Genomic DNA, 23,404 nt, shown 5'->3' on the forward strand with positions numbered 1-23,404 from the left:
TATTGTAGTGGCTAGACACAGTACTATTTTAATAAGCTATTAATATGATCAAGACATTGGTGATTAGTACATATGAGTTGTTATATTAAAACTTAATTTCACAAACATAGTTGCTAGACATAGATGTATGTTTTGTGAGTTATAGTTTTTCATTTTATGAATAGAGTTACTAGACATAGAGCTTTATTTAATGAGTTACTAATTTGACTAAAACATTACCTTTTAGTAATATTGAGGTCCTTTGGATGAAAGAGTCTTAGCTAGATGGACAAGTGTGATTGAATTAAATGTATATTAATAGTGAATAGTAAAGTTCAATCACAATATTTTTGTTCCAAATAGTTTATCCAATTAGTTAAAGTAAGTGTAATCAACCAACCAACCAAAACCCAATTAAAATCAACTTAGAATAACAACTTTGGTTGAAAGACTAATTTCAAGTAAGTCTTTGTTGATTTGCTAATCTTTTTATACTTGTTTGTGATACCCAATTTAATATTTTATTGACCAATTTGTCATTTATGAATTACACACCAATAGAGGCAAGTATTGTATATCTACCAAACTTCTACAGTTATAGCTACAATATTGAGGTTTCAGTAGGAGTCTCCACAATGACTTGAGAAACAAAATTGTGGCCACATCATATTTTCTTACTATTTTATACAATCATAAACAATGACACCCATTATTTAAAATATTGCTCCTCATATTTGATTCATAAATAGTGGTCAACTACATTTAGTATAAATATTATCCTCCTATGATCCACTCGTTATTCCATTGAATGTGTTACATGTATCATTGCTCTATTCTTCTTCTTCACTGAACCATAATAATCACAAATAACACTCTTTGGTATCTTCTTCTTCTTTCTTCCATCACAGCACAAAATTCTGTTTTGGTTTCCAATATTGAAAGGTATTAATGGGTTCTGCTCCAAACTACAAGCCTAAGCTTATCCATGGCTCCCTTGGTAATATCCTTGAGGATGTTCCACAGTTGTCCAAGTACACACCTCATCTTCTTGTACGTCGTCGTTCCTCTTTCTCTATATATGCTTCTTATCTCTTACGACATATCAAAACATGCTTCATCTCTTCCTAGCTACGATATAATCATGAATTATCCTTTTATCTTTCTTTTTGTTTCAGATTTTCTCTATCTTTGTTGTGTAATAATAATTTCACAGTTTTGCCTTGGTTCAATTTCATATATCAAGGATATATAAATGGGTGATAATCATTGTATATATACATATAACTTCTTTGTTTTTATTTTGCAGAGTTATTCTAATTCATTAGAAGAGAATCCGGCTTACTCAGTAGTGAAGTAAGATTAATTTTCATTTTCTTTTGATGTAACTTTTTTGTAATTTTTTGTAATTTTTTGTTTCTTTTGATGTATAGCTTCATTGATAAATTTCAGTTTACTTGGCACTTGCCAGACAGTATTTGGTGAACGTAGATGACAGTGTTCAATGGATTTTTAAACGTTCAACGTCATGGGATACTAACGAGATCTGATGTCTCATACAAATAGGTTCAACTTTATTATTGTTGTTGTTTTCATTTCATCATTAGACCATATATAAGAAATGATTTGGAACAACATATCATATCTTTATAATATGCGACACTTCTATAATTGAACGTAAAACATAACCATGAGTATTGTCATTAACTGAACCATACATATTACATCAACACAGTGATGAATCTCTAACTCTGCGTATGTGAGAAATTTTATGCAAGACTAGTTAAAAAACATATGAACATAGCACCTAGTACTTAAATAAAACGAAAAGCTTAGATCACGAACTTTTATGCGAGTATATAATAGTAAATTCTTCTAAGTCGAATTTGTCCTGTCACATAATGTTATCTTATTCGACAATAAAACCGAAGTCATTCATTGAATTATTCTTACCAACAATTTCTCTAAGTTTGAACATCATTGGATTGTCCAAATTAATGAAAGGGAGCAACAAAAATAACCATTTCGAAAGTTCTTTGAATTCAACTTCTTGTGGGACTATGCAAGTTAAAACAGTGATCCAAGAATTTCTATCCTAGTAAAGGTTTTGTAATGCTAGTTTCAACTTAGACACAAGTGCTTTAATTTCTGTAATTAGTTTCCATTTTCCCTGATAGATTATTACTCACAAAGATAGTCCAAGAGTGGTACATTTTAGGCGTGGAGGACCTGGACAAAAGGTATGTGTTTCCACATGTATTTTCTAGAGTTTTAAATTCGCAGTTTGGATTATATTACATATATTATAATTGCAGAAAATTACGGTTGATATGGCAACAATTATGATTACAATGTTGTTGCGGTAACTCCCGAGTCCCTAAATCGGGATATTATGACTATAATTGAAGTGGCAGAGTGCAATTTAAAATATTTAGGATGCTTTAGTAATAAACTCATTCTAAAAAGATTGAAGAATGCAATTACAAATCAATCACAAACTTGTATTCTGAAATAAGTTTCATGTAACTTTCACTCCCTACTTTACATTCCTCTCTAATTTCCTAAACAAATCCTGAAGGGAAATGTAATTATACTTCTCTAAAGGAGCTATTAGTTGCTATATGATTGATTTTCTATATCAATCAGGTGTATAATTCTTTCTGTTTATTAGAAAATGAAATCTCATGTTTCATGCATATCAGACTAATAAGTCAGTGAATTTCAGGTTTATATAATTGGATTATTGGGGGGATAAATGGAACTCAAAGAGATGCAGTTCAGATTTTTGAGGTAAATATAGTTTTAACAATGATGAATTGACAGAGCTTTTATGACAGTTAATTGCTGATATTCGAATGAAGGTCGTTATAGCTTAATAGGTTATTGAGTGATTCTGCAGAGCAGATAACCTTTTTTTTATTACAATTAACTCTAACGTTATGAATTATGATATCAATTAACTTATAATTCTGATAATATTGCTTAACTCTTGGTTACTTGCATTGCTATGAAGAGAATTCACAAAAAAGACAGAATAAACTAGTATTTTAACTTATGGTTCCAGTCGTAGTTATAATTATGTTATGTATATTGCAGTTGTGGAAAAATGAGGGTAAATATGACCACAATTGCAATCATACTGTTATTACGAAACTCCTAAAGCTGAACTATTGTGGCCACAATTGTGATTGAGGAATAAATCAGGTTTTTACTTGGTAAAGAGTAGCATTGAACCCAAGAGGGAATAAGCACCATTGGATCAGTTGAACGGACATTGTTCAAATAAAAAATAAGTCAGCGGCATCCATCAATTTCTCAGTAGATTTTATTGCCACCATCATTTTATTTGTACCATATTGCATGGGTTATAAGTAATATATATAACGAGAGTATCCACTTATTACTCCAAGGTATAAAAAACATATTTTGTATTTTGTATGTTTGTTATTTATTCTATGAAAATCTAATTGTTCATGTAATTTGAATTAATCACTAAATCTGAATCATAGAATAGATGATTAAGATGTGAAGTAAATTTTGTTAACACTCCTAGTATAAGTAGATCCTCTCCCATATATAAGAATCAAAATACTTTATACCAAAATTTATGTCTCTATATCAACTCAATAGGATTTTGCCTAATAATAAATAACATACCTCATTTAATTTCTCATTAATTGTCATACTAACATATTTAAGTATTTGGCAAATTAGATTAACATAGATGCATATAAAATTTTTGGTATAGAGAATTTAGATTCCATATATAAATGTATGAGTTATCTTTTTGCCCTTCCATTGTCTATAAGGTGGAAAAAAGCTCAACAATACAAGAGGAAGAAATATTCTTTCATATGTTTTATCTTGTATGTTAATCATTGAAATTTGAAAGGGTCCTGATTTGTTGCCAATGACTAGCCTAGTGATTTGAGTATTACTTCTCAAAGTAGCAGTGTTAGTGAAGTCAAACACACCAATGTGGACTATGGTGGATTATCCAATGTTGGAAAACCATTCATTCACTGGTTAATTAGGGTGTTTTTGACTTTTTGTACTTAGACAATGTGGCCTTGAAAGATTCAATAACCAATAGCTATCTGGTGGTCTTTTGTAAAGTATTGAAAAGAGGACAAAATTATGATGCGCTGGAGAGGGAGAAAATGTGATACTTTATTTCCCTTTCAAGTTCTAATTTGGAACTTGGCAATTGCCTTGGATTTGAAAGTATACGCCTTCTAGAAATTAGAAAACGTGTATACTGTGAATAACACAACCCTTCTAAATCTGAAAACGTGTATACTGAAGAGACATTGAATTGTGCCCAATTATAAGGGAAATTATATTTACAATTTAATTTATTAAAAAATAAATTAAAATAAGGACCATGGGAAATTGAAATGACTAATATGATAATGGACTCTCCAGTAATAGAAATGATCGAAATTCTATTGAGTTGGGTTTGATAGCTATTATGAGAAAATAGAAGTGTTCAGATTTACTTGTTAGTAACAAGTAAAAGAGAAAATTACGTTGATATAGTGATGTAAGGTCCCATATAGAAACTTAATTCTTTCTTGCATTTGCAATTTCACAAGAAAATATTGTAAGAAAGAAAGATAGCAAAATAAAATTTTCTTATTATTGAATTGAATACAGGAAGGAAGTAAAATATTTATAGATACATGAATTAACAAAGTAACTAGCTATAAAACTAACTAAAAACTAAACTGAGTGATAGGTATAGACCCATTGTTGTGGCCCATCAAAGAATATGCTTGGATTATATCATTGACAATTTGTGTTATATAGCGTTCTTGTATGTTCTAAGTTTGCAAATAGAGATTGAAAAAGACCTCATGCTAGAAGCTTAGTAAAAATATCAGTGAGTTGGTAAGATGAAGAAATGTGATGTAAATACACCATATCATTTTTAACTATTTCTCATACATGACAATCAATTTCAATATGTTTATGAAAAACAGGATTTGTATCAATATAAAGAGCAAATTTATTATCACAATATAGATTAATAGGGAGAGTATGATTAAGACAAAGATCCTGCAATAAGTAAAGAAATCATTGTGCTTCATGAGAAGCCATAGACAAGGCTCTCTATATTAAACTTCAGCGGAAGATTTAGATACAGTGTTTTGTTTCTTCCTTTTCCAAGAAATAAGAGAGTCTCTTAAAAAGAATCACCAACTTGTGAATGATTCCTAGTATCTAAGCATGTACTCCAATGTAAGTATGAAAAACCATTTATAATTGTATTATTGTTTCTAGGAAAAACAATATTCAAACCAAGAGAATGCTTTAATACTTAAGAATTTTGTATGCAGCAGGCTGGTGTTGATCATTAGGTGATGATAAAAATAGACTTAAATGTCAAACATCATAGCTAATATGAGGCCTAGTGTTAATGAAACATAATAACTTGCCAATGAGCCTTCTATATGAAGAGGCATCATGAAGAGGATTACCTGATGTGTTGTGGAGTTTACTATTGTAATCCATAGGTGTGGAAGTGGAAGAAGGTTTTGAAGTTAACATAACAGTTTCATTCAAGAGGACCAACATATATTTTCTTTGGTACAAGGAAATACCCTGTACAAATTATGCAATTTCCATTCAAGAAAGAACTTGAGATTCCCCAAGTCTTCCATGCTAAATTTTGTATTAAGCAGGCTCTTGATGGACTCAATTTCTAATAGATTGTTTCATGCCAAGACAAGATGACATTTAACAATACTGATTGTAGTGAGCATTGTTGAATATGTTAGATTTTGACATTTAACAATGTTCATTACACTAAGTGTGTGGAATGTATTTTCGAAAATGACATCACAACACTAGTTGAAGAAAGTGATGTTAAATTTGATAGGCGGATATACATTCAACATTGTTTGTTTCATTGAATGTTGTTGATTGTTTTATTTGAATGAAAAGTTAGACATTCATTCATATATTTAGTAGATTAATTATTTGAGATTAATTAATATTAGTGCTTGAAATATTTTAAAGTTAATATTAAATATTCATATATATAATTTGAGATTAGAAGATCTATCAATTATTTAATTTAATCATAATACAAAAACTATGTTAATATTTATATACTTTTTGCATATAAATAGTATGCAAAAACATGAAAGGATACATGTTTCAACATTACTCAGTACAAAGAGCGTTGTTGAATCTACGCTAATCAACAAAGTTGTTGAATCTTTGAGGCGTATATTCAACAACACTCAATGAATCAAATGATGTTAACGTATATTCGTCTATCAAATTTAATAGCGTTTGATTTAACAAATATTGTTGATTCTCTTTTGCCTTATATTTAGCAACATTTTATTCACGAGTGTTGTTGAATGAGCATTATTAAATGCAAATTATAGCGTAATGATGTGTCAATACCTTTCATTTTCTATCGTGACTTTTACAATGTTTTAGTTTCTCTCATTAAACAACCTTTCATTTTCTAGAATTTCTCGTTAAAAAAACTTTTATTAAAAAATATTTGAATTTTTTCAGCCTCCCAATATTTAAAAAAAATACCTAAAACCTTCCTTTTTTTTATTATAATCTATGTAGTATTTATTATTACTATTTTTATATTCTATCTATTACCTATATAAATAAGAAATAACCCAAACTAATTGTAATATGTATTTATTAGTTTATTATTTCAATATCATCATTCATTTATCATTAGTATTTGTATCAAACATTTATTTTTCAATGGAATCATTCATTTATTAGTTTATTCTCTCAACACCAAATATATAATTTTTTCAACAATTTATTTGTTTTTATTCTATCAAAATTCTCTTTTACCAAATGTTTTCATCTCTCATCAATATAATGTAAGGATGTTTTCAAATCTTCAATTTTTTGTTGGATCCATTGCTAATATGTTTATTCCTTCCTATAAACTTCGAACCACCTCCTACCATTTTAATTATTTTTTCATTGTTTATGTTGTATCTATCAGAAATATGATTTTTTTCTATTCTTTCTATGCTTAATCTTTAATTTTTTTCATTGTTTTTGTTGCATGTTTCAGGAACACCCCTAGTATATCATCGTCTGAAATAAGAAAAAAATATTTTCAAATCTTCAATTTTTTGACGGATTCATTACTAATATGTTTATTTCTTTGTGTACAGGTCAAACCCCCTCCTACTCACTTGGATGCCCATTTGATATGGTAGGTTCACTTTGGTTCATTAGAATTGTTTTTTGTTGTTGCACACACTATTTTTTACATGAAAGAATGAAAGATGGGCAATATTATTTCTTGATTATTTTCCAGGTTACATGGAGTTTGCAATGATAATCCATTGGCTCCAGAGTTTGCAATGATAATCCATTGGCTCCATTGATACGCCATCTAGAGCTTACATTGTATCCGACAAGTGGAGGCAACTCTGTCTTATATGACCATGATTAAGAAAGGTATTAGTCATTCATGTTTATGCAATTTCATTAAGATTGGTGCATTTGAAAGTTTATGATACGATGTTTAGAATTAAAGGGCAATATTAAGTGATCATATATTATTAAATGATTGGGGATCCACTTACTTTAAGAGTAAATTTTTTAAACTTACTCTCCATCATATCCATTAATTTTATAGACATATAGTTTAGATCAACTCAATAATTCAAACCATTGAATTTCTCTAGAATTGATGGGTAGGATAAAGAGTAAATTTAAAAAACTTACTCTTAGAGTAAGTGGATCTTTCCCCTTATTAAATAGAATGATTTAATACGTATACAGTGACACTGTAAGTGTTTTTTACACTGTCAGTAAATCATCTATCATTGATTTGTTAACCACCATTGACTCTCAAACTCAAACAAAAGTAATACAAATCAATAGTGGATGATATGCTGACAGTGTAAAGTGCACAGATTTTAAACTCTAAATATAAACTTACCAAATTAATAGTCGTTCATGTTTATACAATTTTATTAAGATTGACACGTTTGAAGGTTTATGATACAATGTTTAGAATTAAAGGCAATATTAAGGGATCTTATATGATTAATGACAAACTCACCAAATTAATAGCTTTGTGGACATAACCTTTCCTTTATGCATGCATTGCTCTTGGATCACTAAGTCTTACATGTAAATGAACCATATCTGCATATTTATATGCTTTAATATCATGTGTAAAATAACTTTTGCAATTCCACTAGCCATGTTTTGAAGTAATGGTCTCGGGTTTCCAATTATATGATTTTTAACATCGATGATTATCAAGTTCCACAATAGATGGTTTTTGAAATTGGAGAAACTTTTAATAAAATTCTAGAAGAGGTATGATCTTTTCACTTTGCAACATATCACTTATGCCATTTTTTAGTCATGGATGTAATTATACGAATGTGGAATTTTATGGCTTGCTGGAGACCATAGACCGAGAAAGTGAGAGATAAGTACCATGATGACATGTCCGTCTCCCATGCAATTTCAATTATGTTATAGGCATCGAAATTTTTTGAGTTCTCTTCTTTTAACATGGATCTTAAAATCTAATTTTAAGGGACTTACATATTGAACTTTTTTGAAAAGGGTTCAATTGACATACGTTTATATAAAAAATTAGTCTACAATAGAAAAGGTGAAGATTACTGGATTTAGATGATATTTCCAATTTATTTTTCGTTTCAAATGATTTAAAATGTAAAGAAGTTGAGTCTATTATGGTGCAATTATTTTTCCTATCACTAGCATATAATGACTTTGAATACTTTTTGGGTCTGTAGGATCATGTTGGATGTGTCCTCAATAAAAGGTACTACACCGAGACAGACAAGATGGTTGGATTGTCAAGCCCTAAGCTCTTTTTTATATGGCTCGACTGAAATGGATCACTTTAGCTAGTATTCAATGAACTTTTGTCAATTTAACATGATTTATCTTCCCGTTCATTAAACATGTTATTTAATTCTTTTGTTATTTCTTTCTTGGTGGATTGTTTTGGTAATTCTATTACTTTTGGGTCTGTTGGCGATTGCACAATTATTATTTCCCTACAAATGCAATGAGTTGATTTTTATTTTTCCTTCTCCTGTATATTTCAAGCGAGCACAAGATTTATTATAATTGCTTTCATTTAAATAAATATTTATTCTAGGTTGCTATAATTCTTACACATTAAAAAATGACTACTATTTTCTATGTACCTTTACATGTTAACGATTAGTCTCATATACTTTATATAATTTTAAATTATTGACATTATTTTTATTGGTTACATGATCAATATGTTTACATTATGAATATTGTATATTTGTCTTCTGAACTATGAATTATATATAAGTATTTTCAACATGGGTTAAAATTAGATGAAGAAGTCCCTCGCTCAATCAAACACACTCAAGAAAATGAAGACCAAATAAGTTGAATCCTTCATCTTTTCCTTTATGTTTTTCTCTATTTTCATTCATTCATTTTGGGCCTAATTTTTGTTTTTCTGTTAAAGGCATGCTTAACTCTCTTTTTTAGACTTGTTAGTCGATATGGTTGTTATTTCAGTTTCCCCAACTAACATAGGTTGCTATAAATAGCCTTTTTATATTACTCTATCAAATCAATAAAAATAAGAAGCATTATTCATCACTTCTTCTTCTCTAACATTCTCTCTGAGAAAATTCTGCACATTAAGCAAATGGGATACCATGTTTAATAACATGTGTCAAAAGGAATGTGACCTTTGTGAATGCATGAGTAACAACCTACTACATTGAAAGTACAAATATGTTTTTGTAGTAAAATAATATTTCAAATATAAGTTATGTTTCTACTTTAACAACTTATTAATGATTATCTATATTTTTTTTATTTGTCTTCTGAACTATGATTTGTATATAAGTAGTTTTAACATGTGTCAAAACGAATATGGTCTTTATGAATGAATGAGTAACAACCTACTAGGTTGAAAGAACAAATATGCTTTTGTTGTAAATAAATATTTCAAATATAAGCTATGCTTCTAGTTTACACAACTTATTAATGATTATCTAATTTTTTTATTTATTGTATCAAGTTATTATACAATATTACTAATATATATCTTTAATAATATTGAAAATTGCTTCTAAACATGTTTTAAAATCAACTTATCTTATACCAATGTACAAATAATATGCGTTTTTAACAATGTTGCAAAAAAAAATATGAGTAAGTTATTGATTGTTAGTGGTAGATGTTAGGGATGAGCAAGACCGACCCTACCCGCTCACCTAGCTTGACCCGATCACGATCGGACACGGATAGGACCTGGTCTCATCTGGTAAAACCGAGTTTGGGTTTAAAAATTAGACCAAATCAATATTTAAGGTCAGGTAGGGGACCAACATGACTCGGTTCGGAATCGTCCTATTGTTACTTACTCTCCATATTTGTATGTGTTTTTATGTAATTATATATTGAGTAATAACATCTATTTGGTTGAAAGTATCATTAACTCTCTAATTTTTTCAATATATATACACGATTAACAATATATATACATATATTATTTCATATATTAAATTACATATACATAATAATAAATAATATTAAGAAGACTTTACCTACAAAGGGTATGCATTATATTTAATTGGGTCAGGTTCGAGTTCAAAGGCTGATCAGGTCGACATTTAGGGTTGGATTAGTTTCAAGTCTATAATCGGGATCGTTTTAAAAAATGCCCTGATCAACATTTATGGTTAGGTTAGCTTCGAGTTTAGAGTCGATGTCGGTTTAAAAAAAATATCCTAATTAATATTTAGAATCAGGTAAGGGACAAATCTTACCCGATCTAGGATTACCGCCAGTAAATGTCACCGAGTCTCCGATCAAGATGACTACTTGATGGGCTATTGGAGGTCAATTCATAGAAGTCTGATAGAACAATGACTAAAAAAACTGACCGTACATTATTACCTTTTAGGGTAACCATTCTCCTAAAATCCTAAGTCCTAGCTTATTCGCAAGTTGTTTTTAACTTATTGGGCCAACCATTCTTTTTCTTGCTATGTCTTTCCTCAAGGCTTCCTAGTTTGCTCTCTTTCATGTTCCCGAAGCCATCTCCTTTTCTTGGGCCTCACTCTAGCATGAAAATTTCCCCTAGAACCATCAAGTCATTACTTGCTACACTTCTCATTAGTGAATTTATGTATTTTTTTTGTAGTGTATGCCTTCTCACCTTGTAGTTAAAGAATTAATTTTTTTTTGGAATGCTGACTACCCCTTTCAACAAGTGTCGTTTCATGGATCGAAGATCTTACATCATTAGATCTATGTCTTGCACTTTCGATCTTTCTGAGATCTAACAAAAACTTATATCACTAGACCAACATCTTGTTGGTTGTCATTATCCTTACTCCGAATAGTATCTAGGTAATTCACTTTGTAGATGTATTATTTTCCATTCAGTTGTTTAATCATGGGCCTGAGTTCTTTAAGCCCATTGCAAAACATTTGGTCCAAACAGTGGATTAGGAGTAATGACCTATAATTGTTAAGGCACTGTTATTTGTTATGGCTCCATTAAAAATCCAATGTTGAGGAAGAACGTGAAGTTATTGCAAGTTACATGACATGTTAAGAAAAGTGGAAACTTCCCAAAATATAGTGCAATTAAATTATCCTTAGATTAGCAACTAGTTTTGATGTTGTAGATGGATAATAAGTACCTCCATAGTCACGCCAAGGTTTGATAATCCTCGATCATTATTTCATTTCTGATGTTCATAGTTTTCTTATTGAATTTAGTTCTACTTATTGGATTACAATGAGTTAAAGGTCATAACACTGAAATACCCTAAGTTTTAATGTTAGGAGTTTATAACATTTACTTATTTTCAGAATAAAGTTTTTACTATATATTCACATAGTATTTTTTCTACCAAAAGTATGTATTCATTCATAATAAACTAATCTCTTATAAGGTGAGTGACTGTTCCCTCTCAATAAATATTGTTCCTAAAAATTGAATATTTAAGTCTTTGATCATTCTAAGGATTAAATAGAACATTCTCAAATCAACACTTTACTAATATACATTCACAGATTATTCAAGTTTATTAATTATTTAAAAATGAAGGTTAATTAACCCACAATAACCGATAATACACTAGCAATGTAGATTTTATCATGCCACTAGTTAGTATATATTAAACTTATTGTAAAACTCGCAGTCTCATCGGTCATCCTAACAGCATGCGTTACTTTCCAAGTCCTCAACTGATGAAAAGAAATTCAATAACATGCTTGCCCACATTAAAACTCGTACGACTTTATAAGGGCAATAAATAAAACAACACGCTTTCTTTGCCCATCCGTTATTTTTTATTCACCAATTGAATAAACTAATCTAGTTTACTCCACTCCAAACCGCACTTCCTACCCAGTTTTCCCAACTTGGGATCAAATTAGTGGATAAAAATTCAAAACTATGTCCAGTTATGATAGTAAAAGATCTAGTAACTTTCATTTTATTTATACTAAGGGACCATGGGCCATCTTTTATGGGGCTTATTATACCACTTTGGAAATACCATGGGGCATTGACAAAATTTCAAAAAGATAGATTAGAAAATTAAAAGATGAAAATAATATATATGATAAAGAGCTTTTTGTACTATTGACACATAATGTAGGGGCTACAGATCTATTAGACAAATCTAGTGTGTAGTTGTAAGCTTGTCACGTATAACTCTGAGCTTTTATGATTTCTTTGGTTTGAGAAGAGAAAATTAGAAGAGAGAAATATTTGAGAAAGATGTGAGAATCATAGTAGAATTTGATATTATTTGGTATGATAGAAAAAGTAGAGAAATATAAGAGAAGTGGTTGTTTTCTTCTCTCTCCTTTGTTTGGTTGAATAGAAAAGAAGAAGAGAGATAATATTATATATAGAGTAACAAAAGTGTCCCTCACGCAAAGAGAAAGTAAAAATATAATTAATTATTGAATAACATTTTTTAAATTTTATTATATATTTTATTATTTGTTTTAATAAACTTAAGTGTTGATTTTTAGCTAATTAATTTTAATCTCTTTTCACAATTCTAACTTTTTAATATATATATATATAAAAGTACCTTAAATCAAATCAAGTATATATAATATGTAGTAGCTCAAAATTATATATGTATACCTTAAATTTAAGTTTATTAATTTTAATTTTTAAAGTTTTTACATATTGAATATTATATACTGAATTTAATTTTTGAAGACTATATTATATAAGTATTTTTGTCTCATTATAGAAATTCATAAGTGTTAGTAATACATAGATATAGGGACAAATATGTCAAATGTGCCATTTCTCACCTCTTTCTTCTCAAAGTTGAGAAGAAAAGATTTTTCATGGGACCCACAATTTTTTCTCTCTTTCTCTCCTCAACCAAAGGAGGGAGGAAGAATTTCTATCCAATCCCTCTCATCTTTCTTTCCTCTCTAACTCATCTCTATCAAAGGGAGTGTTAGTGTGAAGGTGTGAACTTGTATTATGAAACTAAAAGTTTGTAGCGTATATCGATACATGTTACTAAAAACTTGTAGTTGTGTAGGTAGTTTATTTTTTGAGAAAATTAGTTGTACAATTAGGTGATTTTTTTTAAATGACTAAAAAGTACAAATAATATTGATTTATGTATTTGCTATTTGTTTATCTTTTATTAATTAATTTGTAATTATTAATTTCATTTTCATATTTAAATTATTATTATTATTATTTTGATAAAATTATTTATAAATTTACAATTATATATTTCATTATTTATATCTATACTTGTATACTATTAATAAAGACAAAACAATAAATAACCATCACCATAATATCAATTTTATATTTCAAACTTATCTTTTGTATTATTAATAATTACTTTAAACTTCCAAACATTACTTTCATTTTTTATATTAATATATCATTAATCTTCCAATCATTCTATTATTTCTATCTTCTCTCTTTCTCCACCCAAGTAAACATAAAATAACATAAAAAACATTTATAATGATTATTAGAGGTACAAAATGAGAAATTTGCATAACTTTTATGTATACTAGCATGTTGACAGGCACTATCATGTCTGTCAACCCGCTTTCCTATTGTTTGTAATGTGCATTCTACATATTAAGTTGTATTATATATTGTAATTTGCACTTGAATATATATTCGTTTGAAGTAATTATTTAATCTTAAAGAAAAGATGCATATACAATTGTGTTCATCAAGAATAGAGTCTTGGTATCTTCACTTAATTTTATTTTCTAGCGTGTTGAAAGGTATTACTGTGTGTGTCAACCCGCTTTCATATTGTTTGTAACATGTAGTCTGGATGTTTTAAATGTCAAATATTCACATACTATTTACTCAATTGTATACATTGTGACCAATGCAATATATTTCATGCATTCCTATTTTTTAATTTAATGGATATATATTGTGACCAATGCAATAGATTTACTCAATAGATTTTAATTAATTAGATAAAAAAATCACTTTTATATGTAGAATACACATTACAAATGATATGAAATCGGTTGACAGATCCGGTAGTGCCTGTTAGCATGCTAGAAAATAAAATTAAGTGAAGATATCAAAAGACTCTATTCTTGATGAACACAATTGTATATGCATCATTTCTTTAAGATTGAACAATTACCTTAAACAAATATATATTCAACTGTAAATTACAATATATAATACAACTTAATATGTAGAATACATACACATTACAAACAATAGGAAAGCGGGTTGACATGCACTACTCTGCCTCTCAACACGCTAGTAAAGATAAAATTAGAAGTTATAAAATATGAAATAAATGTTTATTGATATAAGTATATATAAATATGAAATTAGAAGTTATAAATAAAATTAGAAAGTTATAAAATATGAAATAAATATTTATTAATATAAGTATATATAAAGATGAAATTAGAAGTTATAAAGATGAAATTAGAAGTTATAAAATAAAATTAGAAGTTATAAAATATGAAATAAATGTTTAGTAATATAAGTATATGTATAGATGAAAATATAACTTATACAATAAAATTAGAAGTTATAAAATATGAAATAGGAAAATCCAAAATAATTTCATGAAAGTTAGGTTAGGTTTTTCTTTTATTAAGTAGTATAAATATGCAACTTATAGTTAATATATTTGAGATGGTTATATAGGATTATATGGTTTTTTTAAATTAAAATTTTGAAGGGAAAAATAGGAATATAGAAATTATTTATACTATATAGGAATATAGTATAAATAAATATAGATGATATCAACTACCATATGTTATCTTCTAAATTTTCATTCTCTATCAAAGAGAGTGTTAGTGTGAAGGTGTGAACTTATATTATGAATCTGAAAGTTTGTAGCGTATATTGGTACATGTTATTAAAAACTTGTAGTTATTTTTTGAATTTTTTTAAATGACTAAAAAGAACAAATAATATTGATTTATGTATTTGATATTTGTTTATCTTTTATTAATTAATTTGTAATTATTAATTTCATTTTCATATTTAAACTATTATTATTATTATTATTTTGATAAAATTATTTATAAATTTACAATTATATATTTAATTATTTATATTTATACTTCTATACAATTAATAAAGGCAAAACAATAAAAAACCACCACCATAATATAATTTCTATATTTCAATCTTATGTTTTTGTGTTACTAATAACTACTTTAAAATTCTAAACATTACTTTCATTTTTTATATTAATATATTATTAATCTTCCAAACATTCTATTATTTCTATCTTCTCTCTTTCTCAACCCAAGTAAAAATACAATAACATAAAAAACATCTATAATGATTATTAGAGGTACAAAATGAGAAATTTGTATAACTTTTATGTATATCATATCAAATATCATATATTATCTTCTAAATTTTCATTCTCTATTGAATTTATATATTGCATTATATATCAGAAAAAAATAAAAATGTGGGTGACCGGCACAGAGTGCCGGTCGACATGCTAGTAATTTTAAAAAATTGTTGGTAACTATTAATAATAATTATTAATTTATATTTGTTTATTCATTTAATTTATAGTTATTATTATGTACTTGTGTATAGTGTAATTATTACTTTAATTTTATAAATTTTAAAATGCTAAAACTGATAAATAAATTATTAAAATTTCTTACTATTTATAAAGGTACATGAATAAGCTTTATAAAAACTACTGTGTTGACAGACACTGTCGTGCATGTCAACCTGCTTTCTTATTGTTTGTAACGTGTGGTCTACATGTTTTAAATGTCAAATATATTAGTTGATGTGAAGTATATGATTAGAGTCAAATAATTGAAATAAATTTATCATGTTTAGAACGTAATATGGAAGATCATCATGAAATGATTTTCAACTACGTTCTTAATTATGTATTAATGATGACACAAATTAATAGATATGATAAACCAAGTAAAATTTTTTATAGAAGTTATGAATCATGAAATTGAGAAATAATTCTTTGTTTTAGACAAAAGTAATGAATATTGTAGCCACAATGTCCTATTGAAATGGACACTAAAATTGCTATAATTTTTTTGGGGAAGATAAAAAAGATAGTTTGCCTCATATAATGAAATTTGGTAAAGTAAATATAAAATGTTTACCGGATTTGTAATTGCATGACCGAAAAGTAGTAGGATAACATGAAGAAAAAAATAATGTATTGTCAAAGTAATGATGACACTATTCTTGATACGTCATTTTATGAAGAAACAATTTTTTGACTGGAAAACTTATTGCATATAAAATAGTAACTCTTATGTAGAGTACATAATTGGATATTGTAAATCTGTGACTCTCAATAGATGTATGATTGTTTAGAACTGTTGGGTTGTTCCTTACTGATGTGAACCCAAGTGAGCCCAAGCTGGATAATGATGAATTAAGAGGCATAGGTGGCCTTATGACAAGGGCAAGGGCCAAACGGGTACAAGAGGCACTAAGACTACTCATGAAAGGCATCAAGGAGAATGTTCCACGTTCAATTCAAGTGAGTCCTCACTTCATTCATTATGTGACTTTACATGTTGGGCGAAATGGGGAAAATAATTCCCAAACAACTTAATTGGGCCAAGGCCGTGTCCAAGGCATGGCTAGGACATCTTTAATGTGTCCTAATTGTTTTTACTAGTTATAACTTACTTTTGTTTATTTGAATTCAGAATAAAGGCTGCCTTAAACTCGTGGAGACCATAGCATTAACTTCATTTGACATCATTAAAAGCTGGAGAGAGGTTGTACTTAATGCACTAGATTGGGAACTGAAGAATGATTAATTATGGGTGTGATTTTCGTGCAAAGTCACCACCCACTTAATACAACCGAATGGGGAACTCAAGCATGATAAATGAGGGTGTGAGTTTCATGCACTCACTTAATGCATCCAAATAGGGAACTCCATATTGATAAATGAAGAGAATGATTTTCGTGCAAAGCCTCCACCCACTTAATACAACCGAATGGGGAACTCAAGCATGATAATTGAGGGTGTGAGTTTCGTGCACTCACTTAATGCATCCAAATGGGGAACTCCAGATTGATAAATGAATAGAATGATTTTCATGCAAAGCCTCCACCCACTTAATACAACCGAATGAGGAACTCAAACATGATAAATGTGGGTGTAAGTTTCGTGCAATGCATCCAGCCAAGGTCTATGCACAATTCAAAGTCCAAAATTGCTTCCTTAAACTCGTGGGGACCAGGGCATTAAAGGATGGCCGAATTTCTCATTCACTTGGCTGGACCACTTCATGGAAATTCAAAGTATGTTGCATTTTGTAATTTAATTACTCAAGAATTCCCATGTGGGACATTTACTTGCATTATTTTCGTGTTGAACATGGCTATAAGTGTATTTCTAATTTGCTGAATGAAAACAAGTTTGTTTTGAGTTAAAAATTAAGGAGTATTTCCTTGTGTGAGAGCTTTGTCTTCTCCAAACTTCTTGGCTGAACCAAGATTAAAAGTTCTTATTAAGTGTTGTGGCGAACATCACCCGGCTTATCAACACTCAAGTGTTGTGACGCCTACCACCCCATATCTTACCCATCTTCTTTTATCTTACAATATCATTCCAATGCCAAAATTCACCATCAAAATAGCCCATAAAAACGTGGGCAAAGTGCAACACCAATCAAGATAGATCAATATCAACAACTTCCAAAAGAGGTTTGCATCACTTACAATCCTTTGTTGTTATTGAAGTATGATTGTTATGTAAATATAGATGTATGTAGTAGCATTAAAAGCATAAACTCAACACAATAGAATATCTTTAAAAACAATATTCTTTGTGAAATCAACATCTTTCCCTTGAATTGTTCCTTCTTTAATAAGAACTTTTGTGGTAGTTTTTGAAACCACTCTTGATAGAGCAACATATAGTTGTCTATGCCCAAATACATATTTAGGAAGATAAATACCTACATTGGGAATGGTTTTTCCTTGTGCCTTATTTATTGTGAGTGCAAAACATAATCGCAAAGGAAATTGCTTTTTGATAAGAACAAAAGGGAGTCTCATATTGTCTGACATTTTTAGTTTAATTCTAGGCAAAAAGGCTCTATGTCCAGCATGTTGGCCACATAGGACTTCCACATCTAACATATTCATGTAAGTTCCATGACAAAGTAACCTCGTCTTATTGCATAAGCCAACTTTCAGGTCTATGTTTCACAACAACATCAAAGCTGCACCTTTTTTGCTTTTAGAATATGTGGTGGTAAAGCACCAGGAGTAATGGAGTTTAAGTACTCTTACGGGTATAAGTTGTTTGTGTCTCCTTCAACCTCATCAAAAGATAACAAATTATGATCTTCTCTTGGAAAATGAATGATAGTCATGTCATTTAATTTCTGAACATTTTCATTTGTAGGTGTTAGTATAGCTCTTTTTGACATATAAGAACTATCCCATCAATGACTTCCCAAATTGGGAAATATTTCCTGTATAAGTTGTTGTATTGAATCATCTCCTTCCCACCTTATTGCCATCTGATGGGGTATTTTTACCAAATCATCATGGATTGTTGGTTCAACACCATCTCCAATCCTCATATGATATTCAACAAAATTTTGGTCTTGTAATGAACGCATATTTTGACGTAAATGTAAGACGTTCGTATATGTCCACAAAGGAGACTTTACGATACATGCATCTATCATTTGTACGTTATTACCCTTTGGTATCACTGGAAGTACTTGTCTAAAATATCCTCCCAATATTACAACTTCCCCCAAACGGAGCATCACAACCTATAATATCTCTGAATGTTCGATCTACTGCTTCCAAAGCATATCTGTTTACCATTGGTGTTTCATCCCAAACTATTGTTGATGCTTGTGTAATTAGTTTCACAAGATCAGGTTGTTTGCTAATTGAGCACATTGATGATGAATCTGGGTATAGAGGTATTTTAAAGCGTGAATGCACGGTTTGACAACCAGGTAATAATGTTGCAGCTATTCCAGATGTGGGAGTTGCAGGACAATTTGTCCGATAGTTCTTAATTTTGAAATTAAAGCATGATAAAGGAACGTCTTACCTGTTACTCCAGGGCCATCTACAATAAGTTTTTACCTTGTTTATGCTCAATAACATTCATGATGGTGTTTTAAGCAAATGATTGATCATAATTTAGTTTTCCCACATCATCCAAATCTTGATGTGAAATTTGGAACGACAGTTGTTCTTGAATAATTCTTGGTATTAAATTATCTTCAGGATCATGTAATGTTAAAGCTTGAAAGTCAAAATCTGATATTTGTTTTCCGTGAAGAAGTAAAATGTCATTCAAATCTCTGAGAAGCTTATTTGTAAAGTTATTTCCACTAGGAGAGCTTGCTGAAGGGAAATCTTCTACCATATAGCTTTCAAATTCTTCCCAGAGACTTCTAAAGTTAGTAGGTACTAATATTGTAAGAAATAATCTCCTTAATGCAATTAGTGTTCTTAAGTTTGAAGCTTCAACTAAGCATTGACGAATATTGTCGTCTCCCTCTAAAAGACATCGTTCCTAAGTTGATTGCTTGAAAGTACGGAAGAAAGTGTCATTTACTATAAGTAGGTCTTCCCAAGAGGTTGGACCTCGAACATGATTCAACAAAACACGTAGGTAGAATTAATATCCTTCCGATGGAGATACTGTGTATGTTCGACCTAAACCCTCCTCTGATTCCTTCTCCAGTTCCATTGCTTATTGCCTTTGTCCCAAGTATAATGTTTTGGAATTTCTGGGTATAGATAATGTCTTGCTTCTGCGTCCAAATGGTTTAGTGCAAAGAATTGTGTAAGCATGGTTTTTGAGTTATGATCATGATTTAGAATGTCATCGATCATTTTATGATCATAAAACCGTACTTGTTGGCGATTTTGTAAGTGGATTTGTGATCTTATAAATGAAGGATACAGTTGGTAAAGATTAAATCCAAATATTTTTCATAAGGCCTCCGGTGCACAAATCCATCATGCATCAACATATTGTTGTATTTCATTAATATTTATCTCTCTATGAACTTCCATTGCTACTTGATCTGGGCCTTTGTAAAAAAATATTTATATAGATATTTTATGTTTTTGATGCTACTACACACCTCGACACTTATGTGCAATCATACTTTAGCAACAATCAAGGGTTGTAAGGAACAACCCAACGATTATCAATAGTGACACATCTGTTGAAAGTCACAAGTTCGTCACTTCGTCTTTTGTACTCTGGATAAGAGTCACTACCTTGGCGTGTTTGAGATGTAAATTTTTTAGGTAAATTTTTTTGTAGTGTCCATCCTTCTTACATGGGGCATTTGGATTGAGAATATCACAAGGTCCATGAACCATGTGCTTTAAGACCGCATGATGTAATTGTGACTCTTCTTCATAGTATGGTATTTCTGCCCTCATAATTGCATCATATTCTTCTGGGCTACGTAATTTATCATTTTTTTCCAAAATAAGAAGCATATGCACATGTGGCAATCCTCTTTTCTGGAACTCCGTAATGTACATGTAGCTTTTAACATCCCCAAGACGCCTTTATCAATGACATCAGCCCTCAATTGCTCAAATTTGGATCGAAATATTCTTGCTCTCAAATTTGGACGATCTTGTGCAGTTTGAAATTGTTGGAGTTCTGAAGTGATTTCACTCCAAGATGGATTACAGGTCATTGTAAGAAAGATGTCTGGTTTGCCATCGTTAAGCACAATGGTCATACCATCTTCATAACGCTGAGTCAATTTTCGATGACTGCCTATGAAGGATGATGGTAATACAGTTCATTGTCCAACATTTGATGTAATAATAAAATGATTGTGTAAATGGAGGTAAATTCAATTGTTACTATTGCGTAAAATTTAATTTTTCAAACGGTTACTTGCATTATATTCTCCTACATGCAAAGCATATTGTAAACCTTGATACACTTCAGCGCGAATATTATTTTGATTTTGATTTTGATGGATCCAACTCAACCTTCCCACCTCAACTTTGACGTAGTTATCAACAACATATTATTGTAAAAGTCGTCCTGATCGTAACAATAATGATTGATCATTGGGACGAATCTACAAATAAATATTGTTAAATTATTATGTGTGAATGAAGTAATAAAAATAATAAAGCGTTGGAATATGGTATACATATAATTAATGAAAAGTACTTGTAGCATGTAACTGTAATACTCTCGACATGTAATACGTCTACTGTTATGGCTTGTTGTGTTTGTATCGCATCCGTAAGTTCCATTTGGGAAGAGAATAGGATATTGCATGGGATCATAAAATCCTACAGTTTCTTAGATCCTCATTAAATTTCATGCAGGAGTTGTTACTTTGATATCCCTTCCATTTATCATTGTTTCTAGGGGTGTAAAAATTCGGCTCGGTTCGGTTTTTGGTACATTTTAGTGACAGAATCGATCAAAAACATATTGTTCGGTTCTGCTCAATTAACCTCAAATTTAACTATAAGAACCGAACGAAACCGCTCTTGAATGGTTCGGTTTGGTTCCACGGTTTTTCCATTTACTTTTTTTTATAAAAAATCTTGCATCAATTAAAAATTCAAATGTGGCTTGTTTTTTGTTGCAAGATTATCAAGCTTTCTTAAACATTAGTACTATTATTATAAAAAAATTTGAATCATATATATACACTTCATGATTAGTAACATATATATCAATTAGTAAAATATATAATAGTTACATTTATAACTTTACATTTCATAATTAGTAACACATGTATAACAATATATGATATATGTTAGTTTCAAACTCCATATCACATAAGTTGGAAAATATGTTCCAAATTATAAGACACTAGGAAACAATTTAGTAACTAATAACATATATAATATTAACTTAATAACAATTTAATAACATATATAACACTACAATTCATACAAAAATTGATAATTTAAGCTAGAAATTTGGTTGAAGAATTTAAACAATAATAAAACATTATTCCCTTATCTCTAGTATATATTTCTTTAATATGCGGTTCGGTTCCAACGGTTCCTAAATTTCTAAAATCATAAACCGAACCGAACATAAACGGTTCCTTAAAAAAATAACCGAACCGAACTGCGAAACCAAACTGAACCATATTTTGCGGTTCGGTTCGGTTCGGTTCTATCGGTTTCGCGGTTTAAACCGAAACCGCTTACACCCCTAGTGGTAGCAAATCTTATCTTTTTTGAATGTGATAATAACAATAACTTTTAAAAAAATTGAACATTTAAAAAATCACTTAACTGCTTACATTAATAACAGTGAAAACACATTTTGTTTGTTAAGTATTTTTGTTTTTTGTTTTTTGTTTTTTGTTTTAAGAAGCATATAAATAATTGAGCTTGAAGCAACATACAACAACAATTTACATGAAAAAATTGAAACATAAAGTTAACATGTGAATGGGAGAGGGGTTTAAAAATTGCTCTCACAATTTAAGTAAGAAATATTAATGGATATTGATATGGTTATAATTTATATAAATATGAATTAGAGATATTTATTATTTTCCCTTTATGTATTAATATTTTCGTTTATGTTTATTAGTATTAGTATAGATAAACATGAAATTAGAGATATAAAAGATAAAATAAGGAAACATAAAATATTCTATGGGTAATTATTTTATGTTGTTCTTTTATCTATTAGTATTAGTATAGATATTTATATAAACATGAAATTAGAAATTATTCCCTAGTATTAATCCTAACATAAAATAATCATCTTTCCATGGTGTAATTCATAGTTCTCTATTAGTATTAGTATAGAAATTTATATAAAATACTTCATCGTGGTTATTTAATGTTTATTAATATTCGTATATATAGAGATAAAATTATAAGTTATAAAATATAAAATAGTGGAACATAAAA

The 23,404-nt window shown here is 29.4% G+C and overlaps 1 protein-coding gene and 1 long non-coding RNA gene across 5 annotated transcripts; both read left to right on the plus strand.

Moving 5' to 3' along the window:
• On the plus strand, positions 746-3,060 carry LOC109332424 (ATP-dependent 6-phosphofructokinase 3-like). 4 transcript variants are annotated; one of them, XR_002105897.1, is made up of 3 exons: positions 765-1,029; positions 1,429-2,216; positions 2,702-3,060. XR_002105897.1 is itself a non-coding variant. In XM_019567405.1 (3 exons), the coding sequence occupies exons 1-3, from the start codon at positions 928-930 to the stop codon at positions 1,524-1,526; spliced, it is 228 nt and encodes a 75-aa protein (XP_019422950.1). In that variant the 5' UTR covers positions 773-927; the 3' UTR covers positions 1,527-3,060. The 4 variants fall into 4 exon arrangements, 1 of the variants encoding a protein (XP_019422950.1); XR_002105898.1 differs by adding an exon at positions 1,286-1,332 and having other exon boundaries at positions 773-1,029; positions 1,429-3,060; XM_019567405.1 differs by adding an exon at positions 1,286-1,332 and having other exon boundaries at positions 773-1,029; positions 1,448-3,060.
• LOC109332728 lies at positions 7,182-9,060 on the plus strand. The gene is made up of 2 exons (XR_002105932.1): positions 7,182-7,434; positions 8,757-9,060. It is a non-coding gene; the product is annotated as an uncharacterized LOC109332728 (long non-coding RNA).

Source organism: Lupinus angustifolius, chromosome LG18, assembly GCF_001865875.1.
Source record: "Lupinus angustifolius cultivar Tanjil chromosome LG18, LupAngTanjil_v1.0, whole genome shotgun sequence".
Lineage (NCBI taxonomy): Eukaryota > Viridiplantae > Streptophyta > Magnoliopsida > Fabales > Fabaceae > Lupinus > Lupinus angustifolius.

Coding starts and splice junctions, on each gene's coding strand:
- LOC109332424 (XM_019567405.1), top strand. CDS start 928: ATGGGTTCTGCTCCAAACTACAAGCCTAAGCTTATCCATGGCTCCCTT. Junction 1,030..1,285: donor AGTACACACCTCATCTTCTT/GTACGTCGTCGT, acceptor TTTATTTTGCAG/AGTTATTCTAATTCATTAGA. Junction 1,333..1,447: donor CCGGCTTACTCAGTAGTGAA/GTAAGATTAATT, acceptor GGCACTTGCCAG/ACAGTATTTGGTGAACGTAG.